Consider the following 12,663-nt stretch of genomic DNA (forward strand, 5'->3'; position numbering starts at 1 on the left):
AAAACATCAGATTTCATGTGGTAGTTGCGTAGTGAAAGGAAGTCCGTCTCTTTTTAGGGAAGCGGCTTTTTCGGCTCAACTCATTAAAGAAAACCGGCTCTCAAACGGCTCACTTGCTTTTATGCATTATATTACGAATTATTATGTTGTATAAAGAAGTTAAGAAAAAAAGGAAGTATAAAAGGAGAAAATGAAAAAAGACAGGTTTGTGGTTATCCCTTTAATCAGTATATTGCCAAAAATAATTAATAATTTAAATAAGAAAATTCTACTTAATTATATTTGCATGTATTTTTCCTTCTGCAGTGAACGTCCATGCTACTTCATTTTTGAACTTTTTTTTATAATAAACCTCATTCATGTCGAGCAACTCAGTATCTCACAACAAAATGTTAATTAACAATATATATGATATAACGAAACACATGTACAATGTAAAATGTTAATGTTTGTGAACGTTTGGAAAAAAATATGGTGTAATATTATTTTGTATTTTGTAAGGGAAAATACGACAGTTTGTAAGGGCATGGAGCCGTGGAGGTTGACAGGTATGAATAAACTATCAATTTAAATTAAATGTGTAGTCCTTTGAGACTTTTTGTGATGAAGTGCTATACAAATAAACATGACTTGACTAAAAGTGATATTATATTTGTGTAAAATAACCCTAACCGATAAAAAAAGCTCATAGGATATTCATTGAATTAATCACAGTAACTCTGGACCATTTTAACGCTTTTTCCGTTCTTTCGATTTGCTCGTGGCCTCAGTTGATCTTTTTTAGGAAAGGGGAGCGAGAGGGCTTGGATTAGCTTTAAGAAACAGGGAATAAAACGTTGCACCTTGCGTGACTGACTTCTATAGCGCTAGCGAAAACATAATTCTGTTTTGTTATCGAACGTATAGCGGAGCTCCGGTCCATATTTGCGGGCGATGAAACAATATCTCCCTTCAACCCAGGCATGGATGAAGAATGGATTAGGAGAAAACAACGCAGACCAAAGGGTGAACAAGAACAAAGGGGGAAAATAACATGTCCATGTTTTTTTTCTTCTCCCCCCTCCCATGGCTGCATAGCTGAAAACAAAAGCTTTCTCAGTATTCCTGCAATCACAACCTCGCTTGTGGCATTTCCCCAGGAACCTTCCCACACTGTCAAAACAATCCGGCCGGCGCAGAGAAAAGCCGGTGGGCATCGGGCAAAGTCTCATCGCACACAACGCCGAGTACGTGGATGATCGGTGAGTATCTTAACCCGTGGATACAAAACCAAACTCCCACAGTTGGTACGAGGGGCCAAAACAGGCCTAATTAAAATTTAAAAAATAAAGAGTAGCTAATCTTTGTGTTTGTCAACGGTTTATCAGTCCAACCCAGGTTGGGGCTACTATTTGGAGTCAGGGGCCACATTGGGTTACAACATTTGGCCAAGAGCCGTTACTGGTCGTCTATTCATCCATCCATCCATTATCTGCACCGCTTGTCCTCAGTAGGGTCGCGGGGGTGCTGGAGCCCATCCCAGCCATCTTCGCGCATTGGGCAGGGGGCACCCTGAACTGGTTGCCAGCCAGTCGCAGGGCGAGACCTATTCAATTATTTTATTTATCAATAAATATACACACTGACATCTATAGGTTATATTTCTTAATATTTGTTTTTACATAGATTACTTTCGAAGTGGTTTTGAAACACTCACAATTAAACCAAAATATTGTATATGAATATCCCTGTTTTAAGTACTCAATTTGATATTTAGTTTTGTAGTATTACTGTAGTTGTATTTTTTAGCATTTTTTATAGTTTGTCTGCAATCAGATTTTTGTAGTATTTCTGAGGTATTTTTGTAATACTACTGTAGTTTTGTTTGTAATATTTCTGCAGTAGTGTTTTTGTTGTATTTTTTCTATTGTATCATTTTCAAGTATTTCTGTGGTATTTTCATAGTATTTTCATAGTAGTGTGTAATCTTTCTAATATTACTCTAGTAGTATTTTTTTTAGTATTTCTGTTGCAATATTCCCAAAGTATTTAGTAGTATTTTTGCAGTATTTCTGTAGTATTTTCATAGTAAGATTTTTAGTATATTTCGTCTATTTTTGCAGGTTCGATTCCCAGCTCCTCCGTGTGATATGTCGAAGACACTGAATCCCTAGTGCCCCCAATAAGCAGGTCGGCGCCTTGCTTGGCTGCATGGCCGCTATTGGTGTGTGAGTGTGTGATTGAATGAGTTAGTGTGGAGCACATTGTAAAAGCGCTTTGGGAAGTCTTCATTGTCATGTAAAGCGCTATACAAATGCAGACAATTTACCTTAGTGTAGAAGTATTTTTGTCATAGTATTCTGAAGTAGTACCTTGGTATCATAGTGTGACTGTAATGGTACAGTATTTTTGTAGTATTTCTGTAGAAGGATTTTTAAGGTTGTTCCATTGTAGTAGTTTTGTAGTATTCTCATATATTTTGCAGTATTTCCATTGTAATATTTCTGTAAAAGTATTTTGTATTATAGTATTACAGTAGTAATATTTTTGTAGTAGTATGGTTTTATTAGACATACAAAAGGATAATGGGGACAAAGTGTGCACCAAAAAAACATGTTTCTATTAGTAGTACTTTATTTACTATTATATTTATTATATCATTATATTTTGACCTTTTTTTCTTGGCAAGCCGAATGAAAAAGCCGCATGTGGCCCATTGGCCGTAGTTTGCCCATCCAACCAGGAGTAGACGTCCTAAAAAGGACTATTTCAAGGAATGTTCAGCTCGGGTGGTTTGATGACGGGTTGCCGTAGAGACAAGGGCTCAAAGCTGCATTACAGGTCACAACAAACACAGATGCAGTAGACCCCAAGAGGTGGAGATCACAAAGGGAAATTTCTCATATAGCCGGGGAATAGAAAACTATGTTAAGTAGCTAATGCCTTCCGAACCCCTAGGATCCCAGGTGAAAACATGAATATAACAAAACAGTAAAAGGTACTAATCATCTGTGACAAGGGTGATCTGTGAAACAGTATGGCTGCATGCCGCACGCACCATGTATTTTTTTGTTGGTATTTATTGGGGGTGCCTTGACACCAAACCTAGCTAAAGACACTCCCAAAGGCCTATAGTAATACTGTGTAAATTTTCCCAAAGATCAGTTAAGCCGTTTCGGAGCCCATAAGACACATACGAACACACACGCAAAATCAGGATTTATAAAATAGTCGAGATAGATATGGACTACACCAAGACTAGACTAGATATACGTGCATAAATAAGTATACAATACCGTTATTGCTCGTTTTTCCACAGAGGTCGTGTTCTAGTCATTCCTAAGACTTAAAAAGTGGTCGGCGGCGCCCTCTGTTGGCTGCGGCTGCATCGGCTCGCTACAACGGGTCAGGTGCAATCGACATTTCGTTCTGTGTACATTGTTACACAGAATGACAATACAAGGAAATTATTATTATTATATTATTATTATTCTAAGAAGAACCCGAAATGGTCAAAATTCGTGACGTAGTAACGTTTATTTTTTGACTAATATTACATGATCCCTCGCAAAGAGGATGGTCTAATTTTTTAAAAAAGCATTGCAAACTACTGCGACAACTGTTGATTTCTGCTCAGTTCTCTGATTTCAAAGTGAAGAACTTCAATGAAGCATGGGTAGACAGCGGCAGTAACTGACTGTCAGCCAATCAAAATGCTAAACACAATACAAATCTGTGATGCAGCAAAACAGCTAAAGCGATGTGGCAAAGGGTAAAAAGAAAATGTGTGATGAGACTTAAGCGGGTCAAGTGGTGTAACGGGTGGATGCAGGGCAGTGAGCAGAGAAGCCGTGACGACAGATTTATAGTGAAAATGATTTTAAAACACCCACTGCCCTTTGTAAATTTGCCTCTGGAAGGCGCTAGAGGTGCTTGAGAGCAAGAATTAACAGAATGAGGAACAGCTTCGCCCCAAAAGCCATCAACACCTTGAACTCCCATCTACAGCGTTCAAGAGCATAATGTTCTGTACAACTGCCAATGTGAATATGCACATATTTATTATATATCATTATCATATTGTTTTTAACGTTTTTATCCTTTTGCATATGTTTACCTTTTGAATTCGTTTTTCTTGCACTAAAAGGAGAAACACTTCAATTTTGTTATACTTGCATAACGACAATAAAGGCCATTCATTCATTTCCTTGCTTTAATGGCATCCTTAATTTAAACAATCCTGCCGATCGTCGATTGTTTACAACCATGCAACTTAACAAGGGGAAGGATTTGTGTGCATTCTTTTCATGTTTATATAATGGCAAGCTTTGTTTCCATGGTTATCATGTGTCAGTTTCTCCTTCAGCATCACTGCAAGCCTTGGGACTAATTGTGAACACAGTACAAAAGATACAGTGTTGTAACTCACATCGGTAGCACAAAATATTCTGTACTGAATGTAGATAAAGGCATTGGAGGGGGTAGTTTAGCCAATAGCATCTCTGTATTTTCCTGATGCAGTGACGCAGACCAATAGCAAATATGTTGGATGTCGTCGACCAATTACAGACAGGGATCTCAAAGATGTAACCCTTCTTACGGAATCTCACCAGAAAGGATGTTTTTCACCTTCGCTCCGGAATATTCCCTTTTCCCTTCTTCCTGTCTTCTCTATTTGTCTCAGGGTTTACTCATTGTACTGTTGTTAGAGAGTAAAGGAATAGAATGCGATAAGTGAAACCCTCGGAAACATACAGTGGCTTGCGAAACTATTTGGCCCCCTTGAACTTTGTGACCTGTTGCCACATTTCAGACTTCAAACATCAAAATATAAAACTGTAATTTCTTGTGAAGAATCAACAATAAGTGGGACACAATCATGAAGTGGAACACACTTTATTGGATAATTTAAACTTTTTTAACAAATAAAAAATGAAAAAGTGGGTGCGCTGTTTAAAGCGCAGAGAGCATCATGAAGAACGAGGAACACACCAGGCAGGTCAGAGATACTGTTGTGGAGAAGTTTAAAGCTGGATTTGGATACAAAAAGTTTTCCCAAGCTTTAAAAATCCCAAGGAACACTGTGCAAGCAATAATATTGAAATGGAAGGAGTATCAGACCACTGAAAATCTACCAAGATCGGGCCGTCCCCCTAAACTTATTAAGTTTAAGAGATCCAATAAAGAGTGTTCCACTTCATGATTGTGTCCCACTTATTGTTGATGCTTCACAAGAAATGACAGTTTTATATCTTGATCATTAAAGTCTGAAATGTGGCAAATGGTCAATAAGTTCAAGGGGGCCGAATAGTTTCGCAAGCCACTGTATGTATTGCGATTCAAAAATGAGATCATTCCTAAATTGACACAAATGATTGTTGTCATAATGTAAGACAAGATAGTTTGATGATGGATAAAAGCAGCTTTCAGAGTTATTTTGAGGATGGGTCTCTTGTCATCCTTTCTTTCTTTTTAGGTGATTTGTTTATTTTGTGATGTGGATTTTGTTGTAACTTTATTAAAAAGAAAAATTAACGAGAACAAAAAATAAGCTCGTCTTACAAACGCAAACACCACAAAGTTTGAATTTTTGTACGTTTTTGAATGAAAACGTCATAAGGCGGATTTGAGATAAGGAGGCACACGGTTCCTTTTTCTAGTACGATACAAAACCCAAGACCTGCATTATACAAAACTATAATCATCCACGAAATCTAGCCAAATACAAATCCTGCCCCATAAATGTGGCTTAGGGCAAACACCCCCTCAATCCTTGGCTGTTTAATCACATGACTGGCAGACACATAGTTGCCATAGCGGGAGGTCAGTGGGACAGCAGGCTTGAGCGTGAAAGCCTGGAGCAGATTGAGGGGTGCCCCACCAGTACTATCATATGGGAGGGGGGGATTACTTTCCGAGCTATTTGCACGGATCACGGCAGGCCGAGCTGTAATTAACGTGCCGGATTGCAAGTCTACATAACGCCTGGATGTTCCTCCTCTCCGGTCGTCCCGCTCAACTTTTGTTTCGCTCTCCAGCACATTGTAGCGCTCCATTAATCATACGCAACCCAATTCTGCCGACGAGCCCATGTTCCCTCTTGCGGTATTGCGATTCCTTTTTGCAGTTTGAGTGGAACTCAGCTGGCCTTGTGCTGATAACCCAATAAGGATTGTAACCATTTGCGTCAGATCGTGAAAGTACTCAATACTGGGGTATCGGTATCAATTTCATGAATGTAGTGGGTTGTTATTTTTTGGTATTCAGTTCTTTTAATTTCAGCATTGTGTACTTTTCATATATTTATAGAATAGCGATTCGTTTGATTCCAAATTAAATTTTGCGGAGGCAGTAAATGGTTAAATATTATATTTTTTTCAATCAAAATAACATGTTATAATCCAACTGAAGCCATTTGATAATCGAAAGGACCGTTAAACTGTAACGATCCAGAGCTCCTGTGACTAATCCGATCAATATCCCGCAAATATTTTTAATCGGTTGGGGTAATTTTACACAAAAAATAAAATAACTGACTTTTAAGAAAGTCTTGTTTTTTTGTATAGCTCTAAATCACAAGACGTATCAAAGGAATGCAAAGATCACCCTTAGAATCTCCCATGATCTGAAAGCTATATGAGAGCAAGCTGTTCGGGGCGTAAAAAATTAGGTAGAGAGAATGGGGGCTGGGGGTAGTGCTGGAGATTGAAACCATTCTCGTCCCCATGGGGTATTTTTTTTAGTATTTGTTATTGTAGCATGAAAATGGTGAAAGTAAGAAGCTTTAATTAAAGTTCAAACACCAACCCAAGACTTTGTTTTAGCGTTTCCAAGCAATGCACATACTTGCACGTGCATCATGAACAAGCTGACTGAGGCTACAATGATGACACACGCCAGAAGATGGCAGTTGCGAGTATAAAGGTTCCTACAGCTCCTATTAATACTACAGTGGTACTTCTACTTACGAATGTCTCTACATTTGTTTAATATACGGATGCTCTTTTATGATTTGTTAAAAGAGTGATACGAGAGATTGAGAATAGTGCGTCTAGAACTATGGTTAACTTTGTTGTTATTGTTGCTATTGTTATATCATTAGTGTTATTAATATTATTACTATTGTTGTTATTATCATTGGTGTATTTAATAGGGAAGATGAAGGGGTAGGGAATATAAGCATCCGCTTCTGACTACCCCTTTTTGAACATATTATGTAACATTATTTTGTTGTTGAGTTATTGTATTTGTTCTGTTTTTATTTTTATGTTCGAAATAAAGTTTTCATTCATTTAAAATATCGTACTTTTGCCAGGCTTGGGATTAACGTATTTACATACAAAAAGTGTCTAACTTGGAATTGTTTCAGGTTACAAAGACTGAATTAAATTTGTAAGTAGAGGTACCACTGTGTCTGAGTTTAGAGCCTGAACACAACACGATTGTGATGGAAAAGTGGATTCTGTGGCGGAGGTGCCTTTACCCAGATAGAGAGACGCATTCTCCTTCTTCACGTTGTCATCCAGGTAGGTGGGCCCAAGAGTGTAGATGGGCGTGGAGCCCATGCCCACCAGGATCTGGGCGCAGATGAACAGCATCACGTACAGGTTGTGCTCTTTGCCTTCGTGATCGCGGCGGCACGCCGAGGCTTCTGCCACCTCCCGCCCGCTGCCGTTCCCGGCCAGGCACAATCCTTCTTGGCCCGCCGAGGCGTTCATCTCCTGGATTTGGTAGGGCGGCGAGATGAAATGGGGTAAGGAGAATAAAGCCGCCCCGATGGCGATGACCACACCGCCGACCGCCAGCCATCGCGGCCTCTGGCCCCGGCCGCCGAAATAGGAGATGAAGACCACCACCAACAGACTTCCGATGTCGAAGCAGCTGACCAGCAGGCCTGACTCGGAGCTGCGCAGACTGTAGCGCTTCTCTATGGTGGTGATGACACTGCTCAGGTAGCCCGAAACCATAAGGGACTGGATGAAGGTCAGGTAACACATGCAGAAAAGGAAGCAGCGAGAGTCCCTGAGGATGAGGCGGGCGCACTTCCTGGCGGGGATACCGATAAGGCGCGGGAGGGAGAAGCCGGCTTTCTTGGCACTACGGGGTGCCACTGCTAAGGAACTGCTGAGGACCACCACACTGGACGTGGAGGGCGAGAAGTCCATCCTGGAGGAGGGCGACTCGGGCGTTTGAGCTTGGAGCTCACGCTTCTCTTCCACGCGAATGGCAGCAGCGTCCAGCAAGCCAGAATCCTCATGACCCGCCTGACAAGGTCCATTTAGGATGGGTAAGCTCTTGGACTTGAAGCAGCTGGCCGAGTCCCCCTCGTACTGGTCCTGGAGCTGGAGGATCCCCAGGGATTCCGAGAGCTCGCTGCCGGTCTCATCGCTGTCCGACATGGTTGGAGAAAGGGAGGCAAGGCTGGCTGGGGGGGGCTTTTCTAGCACAACATGGGGGTCCTGTCTGGAAGCGGTAGCGACGAAAACAACAACCGCTCTGCCGGCCTCACCGTGGCGGCAGACAGGACACCCCTTGGCATGTTTTCATCTGTTAAGGCACAGCTAGAATCTGACAGTTTTCACATGCCGGTTGGAAAATAATAGCCAGCCCAGGTCACCAATTGATAAAAAAATAAATCAAATAAATGAGTCCTCTTACTTCATACGGCTCTTTGATCTGCAGAGCCTAGAGATACAACAAAGAAGTATTAATGGGGCCGTAAAAATTATTTGATCTTATCGAGACTTGTCATTTTCATAACCATCATATTCGGTGCATGGAAGAACACAGGAGAACCCTAAAGGGTGTCATCAACACAGCATAGAAAATCATTGACTGCTCTCTGCCCAGTCTAAAGGACATTGCTGGCTCTCGCTACCGCAAAAGAGTTGACAACATTATAAGGGGCATTTCTCACCCCGGCCACAACCTTTTGGACCTTTCCCCCTCTGGTAGGCGCTACTGGTCCCTCACAAGAAGGACTAACAGGCTTGGGGACAGTTTTTTCCACAAGGCTATCACCACCCTAAACATGTGCACAGAACTGTGAATATATAGATATATTGATAGTACGAAGTAAGTAGTATAAGTACATTTCACTGTTTCTTCACTCATTTCATATATACCGGTACTTCCATTTTCAAACATGTTTTCTGTTGTTTCACAATATTTTTTTCAAAACCTTCAAGTAGACATATTTTTAGAATTTCACTGGACTAGATCTTGGTGTCTCTTCATCCTTTTGAAGTTGTTCCAAAGTCTGTTTTAGATGGCTTTTCCTTAATTACCCTTTCAATATTTGGCATTGTTTTGAAGTAATTTTCAGAGTGCAACTTGATTTTATGCAACTTTTATCAACCATCATTTCACGTAAAGAATTAAAAATAAAATTGTGTTTGAAATGTTAACGGTTTACACATTTTCTGTGGTCAAATACAGTCAAAAATGTTGTTTTAAGAAGTCTTATTATTAGATATTAGACAAAATAGTAATAGATGTCATCTTCAAATTGAGCATTGGCTCTTAGAAATAATTATTTTTGTTGGCAAATGTAGAAAGCCGCCTGTTTCCAAAATAACGAGGCAGTGTAACAAACTGCTAGTTGTTTACAATCCAAGTAATCTTGGGACTTGTAGTTTCTTGTTCAAAAAATGCAACATAAACTTTTAAAAAATATATATTTTAAGGAATTTCACCGCAGTGGGTAGCGTGTGTGCGGCGCAGTTCTGAGGTCATGAGATCGAACGTCCTGTGCGGAGTTTGCATGTTCTCCCAGTGCTTGCGTGGGTTTCCTCCGGGTACTCCGGTGTCCTCACACATTCCAAAAACATGCATTTCAGGTTAATTGGCCAGTCCAAATTGTCCTTAGGTGTGAATGAGCAAGTAAGTTGTCTGTCTCTGTGTGCCTTGCGACTGGCTGGCAACCAGTTCAGGGTGTCCCCTGCCCACTGCCCGAAGACAGCTGGGATGGGCTCCAGCACCCCCGCGACCCTACTGAGGATAAGCGGTGCAGATAATGGATGGATGGGAATTTCACTTTTTCACCAAAATAAGAGATCTTGCAGACTTAACTTGGTGTCTTTCCTACGTCTTTTCAACATTTTTCCAATCTCTTTTTTGCCCGTTGGATGGGCTTTATGTCATTATATTTGGCTTTCTTTTTTTCTTTCTTTTTTAAGTAATTTTGTTAATTTGTGTGGAACTTCCTTATTTAAAAACTTTAACAACATTGAATTTTCTTTTCAGTAATTTTGTAAATTTGTGTGTGAAACCTAATTTATATACACTTTTATATTTTTAGATTCTGGCTTAAACTTTGTACATCTTTTGTAAATATTACATATTTATGCATTTATTTTACCTGGTTGTTATTTGTATTTGTGTCTTATTTATTGCATATTTCTAAGCAAGGAAGAGGAAGCAATTTCATCTGTGCTGTATCTTGTGCAAATAGCATATTTGATAATAAAGTTGAAGCTGATTTTATATAAAGAATGAAAAAGCAAATCGGGTTTGAGATGTGGTTTTGTGGTCAAATCTCATCTTGTCGACACTTTTGAGCATTGGATTTTAAATTTCCCAGAACAAAAATTACAGATCTTATGGACCAAACGTCATTTTTTTTGTCGGTTGGATTGTTTCCCTGTCATTATAATTGGCTTAGTTTTTTGGAATAGAATAGAATAGAATACTCTTCATTATCATTGATATCAACGTTGAGAAACGGGTAATAAAGATAAGTTATACATGTCCTTTTAAACTGACAATAATAATGCAAATTATCAGTGTTAAATCGCTGTATGTAAACTATTATCGACCATAATTTGTATTAAGAATTAAATAAAGAATTGCGTTTAAAATGTGATTTTGTTGACGAAAACATTTTGTGATAACATCTTTCTAATTCTCGCCCTGCCATTTCCCAGGAATCGATGCCCACTTAGTTTTAACCCCAAAATGTTCCTTTTAAAACTAACAGAACTAAAAAATGCAGTTTTGTCATAGAGAAAATGAAAAGATAAAATATAATAAAAGGAGTAGCATCTGTCCTTTTGTCATAGTCGAAGAACAAAAGAGCACGCTGTCACTAAACGTCTCTTTCGGTCACTATGACGACAAACGCGACAACACGACTTTACAAGATTATTTTATATCGATGTGGAAATATTTAGAAGAAATAAGTTAGTAAAAGAAATAAGTTTAAAGGGCTGTCTTACTTACACGGGACACACGAAGGCGACCAGTTGTTCTCGAAGCGGTCGCTTGCTGAATGAAATGTGGTTGATGCGCAGGGCTGCTGTTGCTATTGATGCCTTCAGCGTTATAGGAAATAAGACAATTTCGTGGCTCCTTTCTCGAAAAGTTATATGAAATAAGTAAAATCTTCTAATTTTTAAATCATATATCGTTTTATAATGGTAATTTACCTCTTAAAAATAACTATGCCTGTTTACAAATATATAAACCCGCCTGTTCATATGATAACAAGGACACTTGAACGCACCATCTAACAATCTGCGAGTTGTTTACAATTTAAGTAGTTTTGGGAGTTGTAGTTTTTACTTCTAACAATGCAACATAAACATTTTTTTAAAACGCATTATCAACAAAAATTATAACATCAACCTTGAAAAATACACAATTCAAAAATCTAAGCTACTGCTAAAAGTCACATAGAGTGCATCTGGTGCTGAATAAGCGAAGCCGCACACCTCCAAGGACCTCATATACCGACATGCATTTCAGAGAACAATGGTTGCTTGTCATCTCGACAGCTGGAACGGTTCCGACCGGGTTCGGTGACTGATCAGTACAGGTGGAGAATTCAAGACTTGATAATTTTGTTTTTTCCTCCCCAAATGAAAGATAAACAACATTTCTATTGCTGGGAAAACGTGCATGTGTCAAAAGTTGTATTTATTTATTCCCGCGTTTTTGTACACTGAGTGTCACATAATGTATAACCTAGCACATATATCAAACTTTATAACATATTATTGATAGTCAAAAATATATTCGATCATTTAACACCCATCCGAAAAATAACAGGGCAAGCTATGACGTCAGTGATATATTTAGCATATTCACCGCTAGATGACGCTGCAGTGATGCTGCGTGAAGTCACAAATAAAAAGTGTATTATTTCGGGGGCTGCATTGGGTTGAAAAGTTTTGTCCAAGGGGCCGATATTGAAATAAATCATTTTTTTTCATCTGAGAATAAATATGCCTGCAGACATTTACATTGTATAGTTCGTTTCAACTAGTTTAGTCTCATCAAATTGGTTTTGAAACGATCACAATTCAAAACAAAATAATATATAAGGTCCCTATTTTCAGCAATTAATTTTATATTTAGCTTTCAAGTGTTAAACTATTTGTACTTTTTAAAAAGTATTTTTTAGTATTTCTGTAGTCAGAATGTTGTTGAAGTTCAGTAGGGTTTTTTTGTAGTATTACTGCAGTTTTATCGTTGTACTATTTCTGCAGTAGTTTTGGTAGTTTTTCCGTCGTAGTACATTTTTAGTATTTATGTAGTATTATTGTCGTATCACGATAGTAGATTTTTTTGTTGTATGTCTAGTATTTTTGGAGTATGACAGTACTTTAATGAGTTCAGTGTTTTTGTAGAAATACTTTATTTGTATTTTGTTTTCGTATTTTTGTACTATTTCTGTTGCGGTTT

The 12,663-nt window shown here is 38.8% G+C and overlaps 1 protein-coding gene across 2 annotated transcripts in view; it reads right to left on the minus strand.

Annotated features, from left to right (window-relative positions):
- The window catches only part of slco5a1 (solute carrier organic anion transporter family member 5A1), a 52,292-nt gene extending 41,010 nt beyond the window's left edge, over nt 1–11,282 (minus strand). Inside the window, exons 1-2 of one of the 2 annotated variants that reach the window (XM_088322524.1) lie at nt 11,200–11,282; nt 7,463–8,664 (exon numbers count right to left, since the gene is read on the minus strand). In XM_088322524.1, the coding sequence (XP_088178650.1) occupies nt 7,463–8,378 (916 nt within the window). In that variant the 5' untranslated portion in view covers nt 8,379–8,664; nt 11,200–11,282. Of the gene's footprint in view, nt 1–7,462; nt 8,665–8,896; nt 8,915–11,199 lie in introns of those variants that run through there. The other variant, XM_088322525.1, reaches the window with a different exon arrangement.
- Between the last annotated feature and the right edge of the window lie 1,381 nt (nt 11,283–12,663).

This window comes from Urocampus carinirostris, chromosome 18, assembly GCF_059441175.1.
Source record: "Urocampus carinirostris isolate Australia breed hairy pipefish chromosome 18, RoL_Ucar_1.0, whole genome shotgun sequence".
Lineage (NCBI taxonomy): Eukaryota > Metazoa > Chordata > Actinopteri > Syngnathiformes > Syngnathidae > Urocampus > Urocampus carinirostris.